Consider the following 21,489-nt stretch of genomic DNA (forward strand, 5'->3'; position numbering starts at 1 on the left):
GTGGACGCTAGGAAATTGTTTCTGTTAGGCGAGGAGACTAGGACCCGTGGACACAGCCTTAGAATTAGAGGGGGTAAATTCAGAACAGAAATGCGGAGACATTTCTTCAGCCAGAGAGTGGTGGGCCTTTGGAATTCATTGCCACAGAGTGCACTGGAGGCTGGGACGCTAAATATCTTCAAGGCAGAAATTGATAAATTCTTGATGTCACAAGGAATTAAGGGCTACGGGGAGAATGCGGGTAAGTGGAGTTGAAATGCCCATCAGCCATGATTGAATGGTGGAGTGGACTCGATGGGCCGAATGGCCTTACTTCCACTCCTATGTCTTATGGTCTTATGTTCTTAACAATTCCAAGCAATTCCATTGCCTTGCTGTAGGCCAATAATTAGCTGCTTTTCTATATTTTCTTTTCTCTCTTCAAAAAAACGATGGTCTTCCCTTGGCTTTTCCTTTTGGCAAAGTATTCTGCGCTCTAGAAAATTGCCACAGAAAGAAATTGTCTCAAACTCCAACTGCGTTCATTTGACAATTTCAATTTATTGACCTGTGACTCCCCAGTCAGGATGAATTAATCTTTCCATATTATCCTCATTCTTTCATGTTTATAAAATGAGCTCTGTTAACTGTCATCCTCCTTTCCAGAAGTAATAGCCCCAGTGGCCCACATTCCTCTCTCTGGAAATTAGGAACAGGTGAAGCCCAGTGGGCCTCTTGAGTCCTTTTTACCGTTGTATAAGATCTGGGCGGAGTTTTTTTAGTCTCCTTACATTGACCCATCATGACTCCATAACGCTTATTACCTTTGTCTAGCTAATGTTCTATGAATCTCAGCTTTGAAATGTTCCCGGGGAAAGCGCCTTTAGATTTCCACACTTCATTGTGAGGTGAAATGCTTCCTGATATCCCTCATGAATGGCCTCACTGTAATTTCAAGATTATAGCCCTAGGTCCAGTAAGCCCACCAGAGGAAATTGTTTCTCTTTTTTGAGGTACAACTGCAGCTTTGTTTTGAATTCATCAGAGATAAATGATGGACTCTTCATGGGATTCACAGGGGCTGGGGGAGTGCTGGAAGCAATGGTGAGGGAATGGGAGGAGCCAGTGTAGAGTTGTACTCTTGGGACACCCTCTGCAGTACTGGAAGATCCAGTGAGAACCCTTCTTCAAAAAGAAATGCAGTGAAGAATAAAACAGATTCTGACTGAAAATCCTCTCCAATAATGAGCTTTCAGTATCTAATGTAGATCTGCCTGAGGGTGGAAATACCATTACAAGACAAACTTTCAAATTAGGTATTTGCTGTCTCTAATGATTTATTGTCATGATGGTGACTTCAGGAATTGGTGACAAAAGTCACTGTCGATCAAGTTCTACATTAATGCCCTTCACTGGGTATCAGTGATATGACTGAGAGGATGGGAGTCCTCACAAGAGGTATTGGGGATTGCAAATCCCAGCTGGTCAGTGAGGTTCTGCTAGATGTCGTCATCCAATATTTCTGATAATGTCTGCCATACTCCCACTTTGGACAGGATCATGAAAGAGAATGTCCTCTAGTATCTTCTGACATTAGGCATTAAGTAATGTATATTTCTAATCCTTAGAATTTCAGAACTTGAACAAAGCAATAAGATGTCTCCAAGTAATCTGGGGATTGTATTTGGACCGACGCTGATGAGACCCAGACCTACAGAGGCAACTGTGTCTTTGTCATCCCTTGTTGACTACCCTCATCAGGCTCGCATTGTGGAAACATTAATTATCTGCTACACAGACATATTTGAACCTAAAGCAGAGTTTAACATGCCTTCAGATGAAGATACTGTGGATGAAGCATCACCAACTGATGGTTATAGTGAGGTAAGAAACGTCTCTAAATGTAAACACTTACTGAGCAGTGTGATTTATTGCAGAGACAGCACAACTATTTGTTAAAAGCTCCTTATTTTCTCAAATTATAAACCATATCATAGAATATTGCATAACTTCCTCTAATAGGCACTTGATAGTACAGTACTTGAGTACCGCTGAAAGTTATCTTGTCTTTCACTCATTGTGACAGACACAAAAATACAAAATCTGATGGAACACAACAATTTATCCTGCTGATTGGTTGGCAAGTAGACTCTAGTTGAGATGCTCCCATGGAGAATGCACCAGTGTTCTGCAAGCAGAAGTAATGCACCCCGGCGTTGCATACTTTTATATTTAGCAAAAGCTTGGAAGACAGCTGTTTCCTAGTGCATTTCCCATGGAAACACTGGCCAACCATTAGAATCCTTTAGCTCATGTAGTATAAATTGCTGTTCCCTTGAAATCTGGTGTTTTTGTATCCATTCCGACGAGTGTAAGGTGAAAACCTTCTTTCAGCTATTCTACAATATAATTGACAGAAGTTTTCTCCTTTTGCAACTGTGTTGTGCCTTTTTGTATAATTGTTTCATTGTGACCTGTTGAGTGAGTTGCATGAGTTTAATTGAAATGAGCACTACTTGATTCAAGTGACACTAGACTTTCTATACTTAATGTGCAGTATTATGCAGGTATAATATACTGAAAGTGTCATATTATGGATTGTGACAGTCTTGTGTGCTCAGCATTGCAGAGTAAAACAAAATTATTGGAGGAAATTATTTTACAATGGTTGTAAAGTCATCAGTTATTTAATGAAGTCAACAGCTATTAAGACCTGGAAGTGATGCTCAGACCTTAAATTTAGGTCATGATATTCAGAGTCCTATGCAATTCCTGTTTTAGTGATTAATCTACTAATTTATTGTGAATGAGTTGAGCCTTCCTGGAAAGTAGATAAAGGAATTTCATATGAACATATACATTTTTATTCATTAATATCACACAACACAATTTTTAGACCTTTCTGTTCCTCACATCATGTATTGAGTCAATTTACTCCTATCTAAGAAGTTGTATTTAGCATGTAGCCAGTGTTCATCTCTTGTCCAAGTACACTGTAAAACACATGGCAACTGAGAAAAGGGCATTGAGATGTGGTGGCAGAAATGGGTATAACCAGCTCTCTCCGTGCTCATCAGTGTCGAGGAGAGTTATCTGTGATCAGGGATATGATAGCATACTGTCCTCTTGCTTGGATAATTGCAGTTCTAACAACCTTAAAAACCTCAGTTCTACTTAGTACTCAAAAGTACTGGGACAAATTATTTCTACTGCGATAGTGAACTTGAAAATATTTGGTGAAGGCTTCTAAAGTGGATTTTAATAGAGCCAAGAAAGGCTGTCCTTGCCAGTCAGGAAGATCAATTGTTAATTTGACATAATGACAACAGGAAAGGGGTTAGGAGAATACAATTATGCAAAGTTGTTCAAGCCTACAATGCTGTGGCAAAGAAAATGATTGAAACAGAGACCGTAACATCTTGTTAAAGAGGAGTCATGTCAAACCTTGAAGAAATGGAAGGGGGAGAGAGTAGGCAGTGGGATTAGTTTTGGATTATTATACCTAGTTGCTGGCATGCACAATTGGACAAATTAATTACTCTTTTGGTTTAAACTTCTTTGGTTGTCCTTTTAGCAAAAGTTATAATCCATTTAAATTATGTTGAGCCTCTATTGAAATGTAGCCAAAAGAATGTCATTTGAACTCACAAACTAATCAGCCAACTAATATTGTCAGTTTCTGAGTTTTGTCTTGCAGCTTGGGGAAGGTATTTTATTTTTATTAATTAATTCTGTGTTTCAGAGAGAGTCTTCTGCAAGAAGAGTGGGATCTGGGAATGATTTACCTTATCTTGATGAATCAGCAGAGTTTGACAGAGAGAGGCTATACTCTGACACACTTTGTGGTAAGTAAGCAAAAGAAAATTGTGCGTAATGTTAGAATAAGTTATAAAAAGTGATCCTTTATACCCACAATGTAATCAGAGCTCTGTGATACCTTTGCAGTATGCTGGTCTAGTTCAGAGTCAGCTTGTTAGACCAATTCAGATCAGTTGATTTTGTCTGAACTATCATGTTTAGTTGCTTTAATTTTCTACCATTTCCAGGCAAATATCCCATTCACTGAACAGTATTAGTTACATGTGACAGCTAAATATGTACAGACATTGCTTATCACGTTTTTTTGAAGGAATGTTTTAAAAGTCCAATTTTTATGCCAATATCTCACTTAATGTATGTTATTTGATATTACAGCCAGCACGGATTTGTGAAGGGTAGGTCTTGCCTTACAAGTCTTATTGAATTCTTTGAGGAGGTGACCAAGCATGTGGATGAGGGTAGAGCAGTGGATGTAGTATACATGGATTTTAGTAAGGCATTTGATAAGGTTCCCCATGGTAGGCTTATGCGGAAAGTCAGGAGGCATGGGATAGAGGGAAATTTGGCCAATTGGATAGAAAACTGGCTAACCGGAGAGTTAAGTAAAGGAAAGGTAATCTGATCAGAGGATAATCTGTGGGACTTGGAGTGTCAGTGAGAGATGATAGTGGGTCTACTGTCTGGTGATCCAAGTGAATGAATAACCTAATAAGCCTAATTATCTTTGAAAGTTGCCACTCAGGTGGATAGAGCTTGTAAGGAGGCCTATGGTGTATTAGCGTTCATTAGCAGAGGGATTGAATTCAAGAGTCGTGAAGTGATGTTGCAACTGTACAGGACTTTGGTTAGGCCACATTTGGAGTACTGTGTGCAGTTCTGGTTGCCTCACTTTAGGAGAGATGTGGAAGCTTTGGAGAGGGTGCAGAGAAGATTTACCAGGATGTTGCCTGGAATGGAGAATAGGTCGTACGAGGATAGGTTGAGAGTGCTAGGCCTTTTCTCGTTGGAATGGCGAAGGATGAGGGGGTTTATAAGTTGATCAGAGGAATAGATAGAGTAGACAGTCAGAAACTTTTTCCCCGGGTACAACAGAGTGTTACAAAGGGATATAAATTTAAGGTGAAGGGTGGAAGGTATAGGGGAGATGTCAGGGGTGAGTTCTTTACCCAGAGAGTGGTGGGGGCATGGAATGCGCTGCCTGTGGGAGTGGTAGAGTCAGAATCTTTGGTGACCTTTAAGTGGCAATTGGATAGGTACATGGATGGTTGCTTAAGCTAGGACAAATGTTCGGCACAACATCGTGGGCCGAAGGGCCTGTTCTGTGCTGTATTGTTCTATGTTCTATGTTCCATAAAGTTACTTTGAAGTGAATGTCTGTCTGTCCAGCTAGTGCCCAATTGACTGTGTTGTCTACAGTATATTTGCTTTCTTCCTCCAAGTATTTAATATATACTGTATTGTGAGCAGTTATGATCCCAGCATTGGTACCTTTGGAGCCCCACTGGGTGTAGATCACCAACTTGAAGCTCTTAACCCCAGTCATTGCTTTTTTGCCCATTAGCCAATTCTCTGTCCATGTGAATACACTACCTCCAACACCATGGGCTGGTATAACTTAACCTTTTGCGAGCTACCTTGTGAAATACCTGCTGGAATGCAACACATCTGGTTCCTCTGTATCTATTCTAGTTGAGACTTCCTTGAAAAACTGTAATAAATTAGTCAGACACGATTTCCCTTTCATGAAGCCATGCTGACTGGACTTGATTAGATTATATTTCTTACAATGTGGAAACAGGTCCTTCGGCCCAACAAGTCCACACCGACCCGCCGAAGCGCAATCCACCCAGACGCATTCCGCTACACCTAACACTACGGGCAATTTAGCATGGCCAATTCACCTAACCCGCACATTTTTGGACTGTGGGAGGAAACCCACGCCAACACTGGGAGAATGTGCAAACTCCAGGCGGGAATTGAACCCAGGTCTCTGGCGCTGTGAGGCAGCAGTGCTAATGACTGTGCCACCGTGCCACCCACTGTCACCGTGCTGCCCAAATGATTTTCCAGATGTTCTGCTGCAGCATCCTTGATAATTGATTCCAATACTTTTTCAACAGTTGATGTTAGACTAATCGACCTTTAATTATTTAATTTTGCCTCCTTCCTTTTTGAATAGGAGTGTCACATTAGCAAATTTCCAATTCCATGTACTTCTCTAGAAGCCAAGGATTTTTGGAAACTTTTAACCTATGTAGCCATGTACTCTGAAGCTCCCTATTTTAGAAACATGAATTGCAAGCCATTAGGACCATGGTGAGGTTATTTAATTCTTCCTCCATATTAACAGGATGTTCATTGTATCTTCCACCGTAAAGATTGTTGCAAAATATCTGCTTAACTCCTCTTCCAGTTCTTTGTTCCCCATAACTATCTCCTCAGGTTCAATCTCTTAGGGGTTTACATGACTTTGATTTCTCTCGTGTTGTATATTTTAAAGAAGCTCTTACAGTCAGTTTTAATATTCCTTGCTAGTTAGCCCTCATGTATTTTCTCTTATCTTGTTAGTCCTCCTTTTGGTACAAACGCCAACACCTGTATACACCAGGTTGCAAATCATTGAACAAAGGATGACACGGTGGCTCAGTGGTTGGCACTGCTGCCTCACAGCCCCAGGGACCTGGGTTCAATTCCAGTCTCGGGCAAATGTCTGGTGTGGAGTTTGCACATTCTCCCCGTGTCTGTGTGGGTTTCCTCTGGGTGCTCTGGTTTCCTCCACAATCCAAAGATATGCAGGTTAGGGTGAATTGGCCATGCTAAACTGCCCATAGTGTTCAGGGATGTGTAGGTTAGGTGCATTATTCAGGGGTAAATGTAGAGTGATGGGTAGGGGAATGGGTTTGGGTGGGTTACTGTTCGGAGGGTCGGTGTGGACTTGTTGGGTTAAAGGGCATATTTCCATACTGTAAGGATTCTAGGTGGAATCTTTGCTATATGATGAGGTCCATTTTTTTTGTGGTGAAACTTACTCCGGTTTCTTTGCAGCTAAAATGTTTGTGTGATGTGGAACGAGTCTTCATTATATTACTACATCTTAATGTTTTTAATACTCATAATATTGTACAAATACAAATGATTGCAAGTGAAAACCACTGGCATTATTGTTCCACAAAGCAGGATGCTAATAATCTATCAAATAATAAAAATCAGAAGAATTGCAGATGCTAGAAATCAGAACAAATACAGAAATTGCCAGAAAAGCTCAGTAGTTCTGGCAGCATCTGTGGAGAGAAATCAGCGTTAACGTTTCGGGTCCAGTGACCCTTCCTAAGAACTCTAATAATAATCTATGTTTGTCTTGTTCCAGGAAACTCGTTAGGATCAGAAAAGTCTTCAGAATCCCGTGAACGTTCACTGGATTCTGACTCCGAGCTAGAAGATGGGGCACATGAATGTACTACTGGACAAACTGGGTTTGAGGAAGGAGTCCAAAGAAGTCGAAAGGGATATTTGCCAAAACAGGAGAGCGTAGCTAGTGCTGATGAGCCTCCTTTCTACAGTGACAATGCAGAAGAAGACTGCAATAAATTGGCTAAACAGACTGAGAATAGTCAGGCTCAGGGTTCAGCTGCTGACATGTCTCAGACTGAGGGCTTAGCATCGGAAACAACTGTTGAATATTCTACAGCTTTGTCACAACAGCTGGAGAAAGATGGGCAGGCAAATGCTGGTGATGAGGAACTGGACCGAGCGAACAAAGGTCTGGCAGACTTCAATACAAACCAGTCAAATAATGTGGACAAAAATCATTGGTTTCATACCAGCAGGCCATTACACGTGAGAGCGCGGCGCAGTCAGTTGCCATGGGTACGGATGCGTCATGGGAAAATAGACATCGGACTTGAAACTCGAGACCCGGAATTTGTCTAATCATATTTTGTTGTGATTTGCTTTTTTTTTTCAGTATAGTTTTCCACAAATGCTAAAGATGCTTTTTGCTGGATTAATGAAAGAATGATATGAACAGTAGCATGGCGTAAGATCAAATTTCAAAATAACTTTCAGAGTGTTTGGTGGTTGCCATTTTGAGACAAGGACTGTGCCAATGATTTTATCTGGAGGTCGTTCTAATTAAAATGTGAATGAATTTGTTGAGTTCAAAAATTGAAATCAGCGTCACAATTTACAAAGGTAACAGTATTAATATTCAGCAGTTATTTACTTCAGGAACATTAAAAAAAAATTGAAGAGGTCCTGAAATAGAAGGAACCTGGTTATTTTGCATGTAACATGCATTGGACAACTTGATCAGTTATTTGTCGTAAGCATCAATATCTTAATTTATAGAAAGCAGGAGTATGAAGTCATTTTCAAGAATTATGAAATTCTTTTGTGAGATGCAAAAAATTTAATAATTGAAGCCAACATGGACTATAAAGATCTTTTCAATTTTTTTTTTAAAGATTTGCTTGATTTCCTTTTAAAGTTTGTAGGCATTTTCTGTCATCTTTATGGTCATTGTTCTTATGTCTTGGCTGTTCTGTCACGGGAGGTATCAGAGATGTATACATCTGTGCTTCTACAACATCAATGTGCTTTCCGATGAAGTTGCTCAATGTTGTTCAGGAGCAGAAAGGTGAATTTTCTTCCCTTCCTCCTAACCTGAGACTCCTGAGATCATATTTGCCAGCCCAAGCTTTGTTGAAAGAAATTGAAACTTACCCCCGGTGCACTGAACTTGGGCCTTCTCAGTCTATGCAACTCTCTGCACCATCAGGTGGTGCACTTGAGCTGTCATTTTGACCATTTTTGAGCAGGAATCTCTAGTTATTCTGTGTGCCCAAGGGTAACATTTTCATTTTTTTTAACCAGCGATAGGCATCATTGGCATTTATCACCCATCCCTAGTGTAAATGGAGGTGAAAATGCTGCCTGGTACAATGCAGTATTCCGTTGAATGTACTCTATGCTGTTACTTAGAGATTCAGATCTTTGCCCCAGCAAATATGAACAAATGTTCATAATATTTCCAAGTCAGGATGGTGTATGACCTTAGTTGGAAAATTGCACATAACTATGTTTCCACATTCCTAGCCTTTCTAGATGGCTGTGAATGTCAAAATGGCTGATGAAGAAGCCTTATTAAGTTGGATTGAGTCATATAGATGATGCACTCTGCAGACATTAGTGCCAGTGGTTCAGGAAGTGAATGACTATGATGGTTGTGTGGCTTTCAAATGGACTGCTTTATCTTGTATGATATTGAGCTTCTTGAATGGTGTTCCAGCTTTACCCATCCAAACAAATGGAGATTATTCTGTCATGCTCATGATTTCTGCCTTGCAGATGATGGACAGGCTTTTGAGAATTTATCAATGAGTCATTCAGCTTAAGATACCCATACTGTGCCTTGCTACAATAGCGATATCATCTTTGTGGCTTAATCAGTTTCTTTACCGTGATGACCTCCAGGATTTTGAGAGTAGGGAGAAATAATGCTATGAAATGTCAAAAGGAGGTTTACTAGATTCTATATTGTTGGGAAGGTCCTTGCCTGGCACTTCAGTGGCAAAAATGTCATTCGGCACTTATTAGCCTAGACTTGGATGTAATTCTCAGACTCACTGCATATAAATACAGACTGCTTCATTATCTGAGGAATTGTGAATGGAGCTCAATAGTCATTGCAAAACATCCCCACTTCCGGTTACAATGTAAGAAGACAAACTTTATCAATTCTGGAATTATAAGCTAGTGTCTGTAATAATGACTGCCATAATTGTGAACAAAATGACACTCTTCTTTTATGGAAGGAAATCTGCCATCTTTGGCCTACATGTGACTCCAGACTTACTGCAGTGTGGTTGACTCAACTACCATCTGAAACAATCCAGCAAGCCACTCAATTTAATGGCCTCTTGCATATGGTCATGAAATGTTGGCTTTGCCCGTGATGCCCTCATCCCAACAAAAGCTTTTATTAAAAATGCTGAGGATGGTTGGGCATGGGATGCTGTGATGAGGAACTCCTGTAGTGAGGCCCAGAAGTACAACCATCTTCCATTGTACTAAATGTGTCTGCAGCCATTGGAGACTTTTCTGTCTGATCTGTGTGCTTTGGCCAAGGCTGAAAGTCCTGGTAATATGCAAACAAGGTATCGGTGAACAGGTAATTGGTGAGTAAGTACTACTTCTGAAACTGTCACTTGCTAACGATTTGAGGGTAGGGTGGTCAATATTGTTCATTTGGATTTGTCTACATTAGAAGTTGTAGCTGTACTGAAACAAATTGACTAGATTAGATTTAGATTACATCGTTAGCAAGTGACAGTTTCAGAAGTAGTACTTACTCACCAATTACCTGTTCACCGATACCTTGTTTGCATATTACCAGGACTTTCAGCCTTGGCCAAAGCACACAGATCAGACAGAAAAGTCTCCAATGGCTGCAGACACATTTAGTACAATGGAAGATGGTTGTACTTCTGGGCCTCACTACAGGAGTTCCTCATCACAGCATCCCATGCCCAACCATCCTCAGCATTTTTAATAAAAGCTTTTGTTGGGATGAGGGCATCACGGGCAAAGCCAACATTTCATGACCATATGCAAGAGGCCATTAAATTGAGTGGCTTGCTGGATTGTTTCAGATGGTAGTTGTAGAAGTTGTAGCTGTACTGAAACAAATTGACTAAGAGTGTGAACTGCAGCAGTGTCCTTTTATAAATGACTTGCTGACCCAAGTCTTAAACCAAATCCTGTCAATGAAGGAACTAAAGAAGTGAAATCATTAACACTTATGGTTAATGATCAGGCAAGAAGAACTTGGCATTGCTGTGCCTCTGCATGTGGGAATAAGGCAACATGATAAAACAATTTCTAAGATTTTTATGACTGGAAAAGAGATTAAAATTACCAATATCAAGACGTTGTTAAATAAATTAGATTAATTGAACTTAAATTTCACAGCTTAAGTTTTGAATATATTACATTAATGGGAGCAAATCCATTCTATTTTTATCCAATCTGCTTTGATTTAGGAATCTATATTAACAACGGTTTCTTTGTGCATTGGGAAAATTTTTATATGGAACAAAGATTCACTACAGAAGAAAATAGGTGTATTTTTACTCAAACTTTGCCTTATCCCGAATATTAAGTCTCTAGCCATGGAAAATCTAAACATTTTGCAAAGACAAGGAGCTGGGGTAAGGGGCATATTTTAGTTTTGCTTTTACTCATTGGGAAGGGGAAAGGTGAACAAAGTTTGGAAAGAAAGGGTTTGGCACAACAACAAACATTAATTTCAAAACAGATTCCAAAGCAATCATTTGATATTTTAAATAATTGAGGAATTCCCTCCCTAATGGCACTGTAGGTCTACCTGTAGCACATGAGAGAAGGTAGACTGCAGATGCTGGAGATTCGGAGTCAAAAAGTGTGGCGCTGAAAAAGCACAGCAGATCAGGCAGCATTTGAGGAGTAGAAGAGTCAACGTTTCAGGCATAAGCCCTTTATCAGGAATGTGTGGGAGGAAGGGGGCTGAGAGATAAATAGGGGGTTGGGGGGTGTGGCTGGGGGAAGGTGATAGGTGGGACTGCAGGTGGGGGCGTGATTGTGATAGGTCGGTGGGGAGGGCTGACCTAAAGCACGCGGACTGCAGCAGATCAAGAAGGCAGCTCACCACCCATCATCTCAAGGACAACTAGGGACACATTTTAAATGCTGGCCGAGCCAGTGACATGTACTAGTGAATTTTTATAAAAAAGAAAATTAATGAAAATGGCTATCATTACAACCCAAGCAGCAGAGCTAATTAATAAAACCTCCTCTTCTCATTCTGGTTAAGAAGCAGAGTTAGAGAGACACAGACTATACTCCAAGTCCTGATTATCAGTAAAGTGGATGGGGATAGAAGTTTAACTGGCACTGACCTAGTGTTCATCTCTGATGTACCCTTTGAACTGACCTGGGCAGAATTCATAGAAAACTGGTGTTACAACCTGGATTTTGCTCCATCCCAGTGTGCTTTGTGGATAGTGTTTTGGGAAGAGTAAACTTGTGTTTGGTTCACTCAGTCTGACAGTTGATACTGTCATTCTCCCACAAATGCTTCCACGCTCCACAGGCTTGGGTGCTCTGTGCGCCATTTTAATCGTAGCCCTCCAAGAGCACACAAGGAAGAGAGAGAGAGAGAGAGAGAGAGGGAGGTTCATTCACCCTGATCCATTTGCCACTTTGTGGCTCATGAGCAGACCCCCCAACCGGTCCCCATACCCAGTCCTTGGGCATTCTGTCTAATGCCGGCCCCTCCCCACACCACCCTCAGCACTCAGGCTGGCTGAAGATAAGGACTTGCACATGACTTGCTGCTTATCCAATCAGAGACTGTTTTTTTACTTCAATGAGCCAAGCAACAAAATGGGAGATAAATTATCTCTGATTAGAGAAGCAGCTTCTTGCTGAACCTTATGTTATGGGCCAGATAGGACTCCCCTTGGCAGGCTGCAGTTCAGGTCTGTTAGTCAGGAATGGTCTAGACTAAAGGGAACTACTTAATGCCAAGGACCTGGTGGATGCTGTTCTGGAAGCAGTCCAGGGAAATTGACAAAGCTTTCATTTATATAGCACCTTTTCAAATTGTAGTACATTACAGTGCCCTTAGGAATGCTAGAAAACAAAATTCTGGCATCAAGCCACATATCGGATATTACGACAGCTAGGTACGATTTGAGGAGTATTTTAAAGGACGAGAAAATGGTGGAGAATATTAGGGAGAGAATTTCAGAAATTTGGGCCTACTAATGCAGCAGAAAGCATGATGCTATTGTGGAACAAGTAAAACTGGAGTGTTTAAGAAGCTGAAACTGATGCGACACCTTCCAGAGACAAATAGAATCTAAGATACCATGTTCATTGAAGCATCTCAGTCTGGAATAAGGTGCTGGTCTTGTAAACCAGAAATCATATGTTCAGGCCCTATCCATACCTGTAGACTCCTCGTTGGATTTTTTGACACAGATGAGTTGGACCAAAGGGTTTGTTCCCATGCTGTATAACTCTGTATTGGAGTCTTGTGTCCCAGTTTTCCGATGAAGAAACTTTTCATTCCCCTATTCAGATGCTGACACACCTGTATCGCCAACATCTGTTTGATTTTAATATTTTGACCCTATATTTAGTTAGTTTTTGATAGGGAAGGAAATATTTCTGAATGAGCCTATTTAAAGATAGGGTTAGTATATTTCAGATTTCCAGCTTTTGTTTAGGTCACCTTATTTCCAACTTACCCGAGCTATGTGAGGTACACTGACTGTTATTAATGAAGGGTCTGTGGTATCATTATTTAGGGCAATGAGGTGATCGGTTAAAATAATCCTCACTGTCACATGATAACATTTTGGTGTATGATATATGATCCAACATCTAATTTTAATATAGCCTTTTGAGCTTTATTGGCATTATATAATACAGCAGTTGTCCTAGTGTTTTTACATTGGGATATTGAACAACTCTTTAGTGTCAGAGCTTTGTGGCAACTTTTTTTTAGTTAATTTGCTTCACATTTCAAATTTGAAGTTTACTATATGAGCAAATGAGTGTTTTTATACAATGGCCTGTAAGTGTATGTATGTGTGCTTGTGTAACCTTACATCAGCATGTCTTGTGTAATATTCAGCAGGATGGGTAAAGTCTTGTTTGAAAGTTATTGATTGATAGAACACAGTTTAATTCCCTGATGTACAATGGTCAATGTGTATATACAATGGAGAAGTGGGAATTACTTCTTTGTTCTGTTGGCCTACTACTGTAAAAGCAATTGTTCTGTATAACAGGGTTTGTTTTATACATTTTATTGTGTAAATATGTTTTTTTTCTTATACTATACTTGCATTTATCCAGGGCAAAAATGCTGAAATTGATTTATATTTCTGATATTATATTTCAGTACGATTAATAATGAATGTGTCCATCATTATTTATTCTCTGGAGCATTGTTATTGCTGAATGTGTAATACTCTTGATCACAAAACCACATGAGGGTACTGCGCACAGCTATTGTCTGAAGCTCATTTGAGTGCACCTTTCCAGTTTAGTCCACTAATGTTTATGGAGTCAATTTTCCAGTCTTTGATTCTGACATCTTGTCAGTGCTCACTTTTTGTCGTTTCACTATTGTCAGTCTTGGTGTCAGCTGCTGAGGCCACGGACCCTGAAATTCTTTCTGAACCTTCTTTTTCCTCTGAATGCTGTTTAAAGTCTATTTCAGTGACCAAGCTTTTCATAATCTATCTGATTATGTCAGATAACCAGTCGTAATATCCCTATGTTTCTTGGTATCAGCATTGTTTTACAATAAGGGTACTTTATAAACGTACAATACTATCGAATATACCATCTTAACATGGTTCCATTATTCACAATTTTCAGACAAACTAACTTTTCTGATTTATAACACAAGCAACTTCCTGCATTAACATCAGAAAGAGCAAATGAAAGAGTGCAATGTGTAAATTATTACCAAATATATATATGTAAGGCATTGCACCCCACCACTTCCGAATGACAGAAAGCAAGGTCACAACTGTAATAATGGATAATATTGACTTGAGTGGAAATAAATCATCCAACAATGGATCAAGTACCCAGACTACATTGATGATAACTTCAATAATGGTGAAGTTTATGTTCTGCAAAAAGGTTTCTCTTGCTAACCTGCAGACTTCTGGCCTGTCATTTGTAACTGACCATATCTCACATTTATTTATAATATTGCACAAGGTGTGACTGTGTTACAGCATCATGTGCATTGAATACTAATCTCAGTTAGTTACAAAAACAAAGTAAGATATTCACAAGGTCATGACATCAGTAATTCTTTAAATTAAGCTGTCCCTGGACCCCTGAGCCTTGGAGTCTTGACCAACATATGTCACTAGTTCTTGACTGTGATTTGAGGACCTTTATGTTTAAATGCATTTCACCAAATTTGCAAATTGGGTGGAACGAAAATGTTTGACTAAAGCAAGCCACTTGATTGGATGATGATGATGTAAAATGGGCACAGCCTAAGTTCAGAACTGCACTGATAAGTTACAAAGAGCTAACTGGCTCCTTGCATGCCTCAATTCTAAATGAATTCCTATGTTGCAGCATTCTTGAAAGCAGCAGAAAACTCTGTAGCTAAGTGTTGAGAAACGCTGGGAAAAACTGTGCATCTTATATTTTCACCCTTCAGAAATAAACTGGCAGAAACATCATGTCTGAATAAAATAACTCAGATGGAAATGCATCTAACTAGAATTTCAGCTCTGTTTCCGGTTTCGGTGGAACTGAGGCCAGTTTGAGTTTCATTAACTTTTATCGTTATAATTTATGTCTTTCAAATCTCTACCATCTCCTGGTGTCAGAGCTTCAAATACAACCCTGAACTCAAATGACAATGTATTTGTTTTTTGTTCACATCTCCATCATCTAATTGCATTACACCTTTCTGTTGAACAGAAAATCTCAATGCCCTGTATTCAGTGACATGGCAGATACTGGCCTGTACCAACTTGGATGGCTGAATGTCATATTTTGTCATTGATGCTGGACAATTTCCAAATGCATCAGAGGTACTTTCATCATGTAATTACAGCTACATCATTAGCTTAAGTGAAACATACAGTACTCACTCTTATCCTCTGTTAATAGAAAACTTGATTCCTAACATTCAAGGGAAACCAGTGTCCTTGAGAAGCCAGGTCAGGGCTTGTTTCATCTTGACTTCTGGAGGCTGAGGGAGAAGATTGCAAAACAGTAATGAAATGTGTTGCTATCTCTGCTACACAGAGCACTCAATATTGTAACTCAGCTGATAAGTTAGTTTGGTTTGAAGGCCACCCCCCCCCCCACCTCCCACTGAAATCAAATTGGCACAAGTATCTTGATAAGGTATTTGTTAGGGTTTAGTAAAGCCAAATCATTAATCATGTTCTAGAAAGTGTTTTGCCAGACTCAGTCCTACCGATATAAAGAGCTGAAAATGTGTTGCTGGAAAAGCGCAGCAGGTCAGGCAGCATCCAGGGAACAGGAGAATCGACCTTTTGGGCATAAGCCCTTCTTCAGGAAGCCCTTCTTCGAGCTTATGCCCGAAACGTCGATTCTCCTGTTCCCTGGATGCTGCCTGACTTGCTGCGCTTTTCCAGCAACACATTTTCAGCTCTGATCTCCAGCATCTGCAGACCTCACTTTCTCCTACCGATATAAAGACTAACTCCAGCTTTGGCCCATGCATTGGATGCATTCAGGATATCCATATTTAAATGAATTAATGGTGGACGATCAGGAAAAGCTCCATTTAAAATAATGGCAAGATTCAAAGTTGAAACACTGATTCACTACAAGCTTGTTCAATAATAATGTAGGTTACAGTTTAGCACAAGAAATTATTTGAATAGATTCTTTTATCGCTGAAAGTTGCAACACTGCTGCTACTAAATCAGTGTCCTTTTCTGATTCCTGTCCATTTTTCTCCCCTTTTCGTTTGAAGATGTTTCTATACTGGGCAAGAAATTCCATTGGAAACAAGCCACCCTTCCAGTGTCTTGTCCAGGTGCCTATTCTTGTTAGAATTCACAGTATGCAATGTTATTTTCTGTTGACCTTCACATATACATTCTTGAAACTGCGTGGGAATCTTGAATTATTTCTTTTTCCATTCGATAATTAATTAATACAGAGGCTAATGCAGTTCAGATCATCTCATGCAGCCTGGCAGTGAAATTTTCTGTAAAGCAGTTTCGATCTCTACCCATCGGAGATTAGAAGATTGAGAGGTGATCTTATTGAAACATAAGATTCTGTGTTGACTTGATCGAATGGAATATTGAGAGGATACCTCCCCTTATAAGGGAGCTTGGATCTATGGAACACATTAAAAATTATGGAGTCTCCCATTTAATGCAACCAAAATTTTTTTTTCTCTAAGTGGTTAGATTGTGGGAATTGTCTTTCCCAACGAAGACAGAAGAGGAGGCCTGTTCATTGAAAGCGTTGAAGGTTGAGTTCGACAAATTAATGATCAGCCAGGGAGTCGAGGGTTATGGGGATGGGAAAGTTGCATTTAAGTCACAATCAGATCCATCATGAATGGAATGGCAGAGCAGACTCAAGAAGCCAAATAGTTGCATTAGCTTAGTCATCAGATGAAAACTTTGCACCGCTATGGGGAACAAATTGTTATTGTGAAACCCAATAGCTTTGGCTTTTCAACCAGTCCCATCTTTTGGATCCTAGGGCTAGTTAATGTTGCAAAATCATAAATACCAGAAGGGTTGGAAAAGTCAGCACCAAAACAAGTTTGATTTTTCTACAATAAACAAGTCATTTTAAAAACTGGATTCAGTAGAAGAGCATTAGATTAGCATTGTTGTGTTCTGTTTATATTATAGAATCAGAGAATCCCTACAATATGGAAGCAGGCCATTTGGCCCATCAAATCCACCCCCTGAAAAGCAACCCATCCAGACCTCCCCTCCCCCACCCCCCATCCCCCCATTCCTGTAACCTGCATTTCCCATGGCCAATACACAGCCTGAACATCTTTGGACAGAGGAGATGGAACTAACCTGGAGCACCCACAGGAAACCCACGCAGACACGGGGAGAATGTGCAAACTCCACACACTTGCTTGAGACTGGAATCAAAACTGGGTCCCTGGTGCTGTGAGGCAGCAGTGCTAAGCAATGAGCTACCATGTCACCCCACTGACAAGTGATATAATAATTAGATTAGATTACCTACAGTGTGGAGACAGGCCCTTCAGCCCAACAATTCTACACCAACCCTCTGAAGAGTAACCCATCCAGGCCCATTTCCCTCTGTTTGATGCCCCTAACACTATGGGCAACTTAGCATGGCCAATTCACCTGACCTGTACATATTTGGACTGTGGGAGGAAATCGGAGCACCTGGAGGGGACCCATGCAGACACAGGGAGAATGTGCAAACTCCACACAGACAGTTGCCCAAGACTGGAATCAAACCTGGGACTCTGGTGCTGTGAGGCAGCAATGCTAACCACTGAGCCATCAGGATCGGTGTGAACTTGTTGGGCCGAAGGGCCTGTTTCCACACTGTAGGGAATCTAATCTAATTATTTTATCAGTTATTGATAAGACCATTATTTATTTAAAAGTGTTTCAATTTTATGCACCATATTTCAATCTATTTCCCAGTTAGCATGAAACTATGTACCATGCAATCTGGAATTACTCACTTTAAGTAAGAACTATGACCATGATCAAGAAAGATGTGGGTTTACCATACGCTTATGAGAGTTGAACATCACGACTGCATTCAAAGAAACATCAGAACAGGAGTAGGTAATCAAATCCTTTGAAAGTATTCGGCCCTTCTGTTAGATCCAGACAAGTCTGTATCTTATTTCAATCTACCTGTCTTGATTTATAGATATTTCCTAAACCTGTTCAGAGATGTTATTACACACCTGTAGAGCAGGTGAGACTTGACCACAGGCTTCCTGGTCCAGAGGTAGGTACACTACCACCACACCACAAGAATTGTCAATTGTCATATTTGGAACATATGTCATGCTGATAGGTCAGAACGATATATATAAACCAATGCAACTGGATAACTTGTGGCAAGCAGGAACAAAACCTAATTAAAAATGAGCAAAATAAAGCAGCCAAAACATACAATAAGGGGGGAAATGACGGTTCCAAATATTATAAATTTGATCAGCTACTGTTGTTCACTCACAGAACTCAATTCTATTGACCGTTGAACAAAAGATTTGAGTTTACTGAGCTTTTTTTCAAAGCTTAAAATGTTGTATCTCAATTCCAACACATCTCACCGGAATGTGGCAACAATATAATCAAGACAAGCAGATTGAGTTAAGGTGTATCAATCAGGATCTAATTAAATGGCAGAATTTACTCAAAGGACAGAATGATCTAATTAACCCTGGCCAAAAAGATTTGACTAGATAGTACTGCAGACCCACAAAGGCCAGCATTTCTATGGTTGACAATTCCCAGGGTTGTCTCAATGATTGACTGAGAGACTGTTCACAGCGAAGCCAAGGACAGACTCTTAGATCATTCACCTCCTTCCTCTCTCAATCAAATCTTTTGGTAGTATAAAGCCTGGAATGTATTATTAGAGGTTTGATTTTTTTTAAAAGTGATAAGGCAGTTTTTTGAGTATAATGTGATATATATATAAGAATTATTTATAAACTTCAATTGAAAGTAGCCATTACAAATCAATCCACAGGCAATCCTGTAGCACTTTCTCCAATCACTTCCTTCACTGCCTTGCAGCATACTATCCTACTTTGCATATTTATGGATAAAAGTCACAGTGTTAGTTTACCCATCTCAGCTCTTGACCTTGGCTGTGCAGTTATGAAATCTGATCAGTATTTGAATGCATTACTTTGCGGTTCTGATCTCTAAATACCTGCTGCTGGACGAAATAATGATGCGACCACTCACTCTAGTGAAGGGGTGAGGCAGTGCTATATGTCGGAATGGCTATCTTGAGATATGACCTTAAATGAGCATCTATTCTGTGTGCCCTGGCAAAAGAAGGTAAACAAACCCATAGCAATATTCCAAACAAGAGGAGAGTCCTAGAGAATCAACATCACAAATCTAAATGATCTGCTCATTATCATGTTGCTGGTTACGGGATCTTGCTGTGTGAAAATTGCCTGAGTTTCTGACCTTACAGATGTCACTAGAAGATCGGCTAGCTTAGATGGCTGGTTTGCAGTGCAAAGTGACAGCAATGATATAGATTCGATTCCTGTAATGGCTGAACTTAACATAAAGGGCCACCTTCTCAACCTTGCCCCTTGCCCCTCGCCCCTTGCCCAAGGTATGATGACCCTCAGGTTAAATTGCCGCCAGTTGACTCTCTATAATGAGAAAGCAGTCCTCTGGTCCTCTAGAATTATGGCAACTTTGTCTTTCTTTACACTTCAGAAGTACTTTAAGTGGCTCTGAGGCATTTCAAAATTACCTCTCGTCATGAAAAAGGCCAGAAAATTGATTTTTCTTTCCTTTGTAACATGGAGAAGGGAGGTTCACTGGTTTACTTAACTTACTTTGGTATGTTGGTAAAACATTGATACAAACGTACATACCCCTTTGGCCTCCAAACCTGTTCTGTCATTTAATAAGTTCATACTGATCCATTTATGTTTAAAATTGCACATTCCCACTTGCCCGATAACTTTTGATTCCCTTCTTTAATATGGATCTATCAACCTCTGCCCTAAAAATGTTTAATGACCCTGTCTCCATCAGCCTCTGAGGCAGAGAGTCTCTCAACCCTTGGAGAGAAAAACAATTCTCCTCAACTCTGTCTTGAATGGGCAACCTCTCCTTCTAAAATCATGCCCCTAATTCTGGACTCACCCATGAGAGGAAATGTCCTTTCCAGGTCCACCTTGTTCAGACCCTTGAGGATCTTACACACTTCAATCAAATCACCCCCTCATCTAAACTGCAGCGAAAATAAGTCCAGCCTGTCCAATCTATCCTCATGAGTCAACCCGCTCATTCCACATATCAATCCAGGGAATGTCCTGTGAAAATGCCTCCAATATATTTTATTCTTCTTTAAATAAGGAGCCAAAAATTGAACATAGAATTTGAAATGTGGTTTCACTAATGCCATGTACAACTGAAGCAGAACATCCTTGCCTCTATCTTCAACTCCTCTCAGAACAAAGTGTAGCATTCCATTCAAAGGCAAGTAAAGGCAAAATACTGTAGATGTGGGAATCTGAAACAAACATAAAAGATGTCCTGCAAATTCAGCCAGTCTGGCTGCTTTTGTGGAGAGAGGAACAGAGCGAATGTGTCAAGTCTATGGTCTTCAGAAGTCGAACTCAGTTCTGAAGAAGTCATACTGGACTCGAAACATTAACTCTATTTCGCTCTCAATGAACACTGCCTGACATATCGGATTAAAGTTTTCATCTTGTCAGAATTGAAAAACTACACTCAAAATACCTTTGAAATTGTGCTTATGTTACACTTCAGCTTTCTGGTAAAATTCAATTATATAACCTTCTATGATCCAACAAACTATAGAATTCATTTCTTGAATACATTCTTTGCAATTAAGAGTGGTAAGCTGGAATTTGATTATAGCTGAAAATGGGTTAATCACCAAATGTAAGCAATTTTAATAAGTATCTGCTGCTCAGGGAGGATTCAAGATGGCGGCGATCTAACAGCTCTGCCTTGCTGAGCTCTGCACCAAAACTCAGGCAAAGTGGTGCTTTTACCCTCCACATTTTATCTATTCTGGGAAAAAATCGGCAATTTTAAGTGATTCGAACAGAGATCTCTTTAAAGCATTCTTGGATGTCAACTTGGGCATAGCCAGCAATCTGTCTGTGCTTTGGGAGACTGCCAAGGCCTACACAAGAGGATAATCATCTCTTCAGCTAGTCGGAAACGACAGAGGGGACAGTAGCAATGTCTGCTCGAGGCCCGGCTGAAGGCAGCTGAGATCATGTACTTTGATAGGCTATCTGTGTTAAAGTTACAGCAAATCACAACTCTCTGGGCTGCTCTGAAATCCGCACTTACTCAAACAGCAAAGAGAGAGATCTCTTTTGCGAAACAAAGGTAAATAACTGGCATAAGGCAGGTAAATAAC

The 21,489-nt window shown here is 40.1% G+C and overlaps 1 protein-coding gene and 1 long non-coding RNA gene across 5 annotated transcripts in view; one reads left to right on the top strand and one right to left on the bottom strand.

Annotated features, from left to right (window-relative positions):
* LOC122565348 (rho GTPase-activating protein 45-like) overlaps nucleotides 1–11,283 on the top strand; it is a 175,295-nt gene extending 164,012 nt beyond the window's left edge. For all 3 annotated transcript variants that reach the window (XM_043721229.1, XM_043721227.1, XM_043721228.1), the window contains exons 21-23: nucleotides 1,608–1,863; nucleotides 3,722–3,824; nucleotides 7,166–11,283. In XM_043721229.1, coding sequence (XP_043577164.1) covers nucleotides 1,608–1,863; nucleotides 3,722–3,824; nucleotides 7,166–7,728 — 922 coding nt within the window. In that variant the 3' untranslated portion in view covers nucleotides 7,729–11,283. The remainder of the gene's footprint in view (nucleotides 1–1,607; nucleotides 1,864–3,721; nucleotides 3,825–7,165) is intronic.
* Nucleotides 1–21,489, bottom strand: part of LOC122565350 — a 93,920-nt gene that overhangs the window by 61,748 nt on the left and 10,683 nt on the right. For both annotated transcript variants that reach the window (XR_006316140.1, XR_006316139.1), the window contains one exon: nucleotides 15,477–15,577. This is a non-coding gene — a long non-coding RNA (uncharacterized LOC122565350). The remainder of the gene's footprint in view (nucleotides 1–15,476; nucleotides 15,578–21,489) is intronic.

Source organism: Chiloscyllium plagiosum, chromosome 31 (assembly GCF_004010195.1).
Source record: "Chiloscyllium plagiosum isolate BGI_BamShark_2017 chromosome 31, ASM401019v2, whole genome shotgun sequence".
NCBI lineage: Eukaryota > Metazoa > Chordata > Chondrichthyes > Orectolobiformes > Hemiscylliidae > Chiloscyllium > Chiloscyllium plagiosum.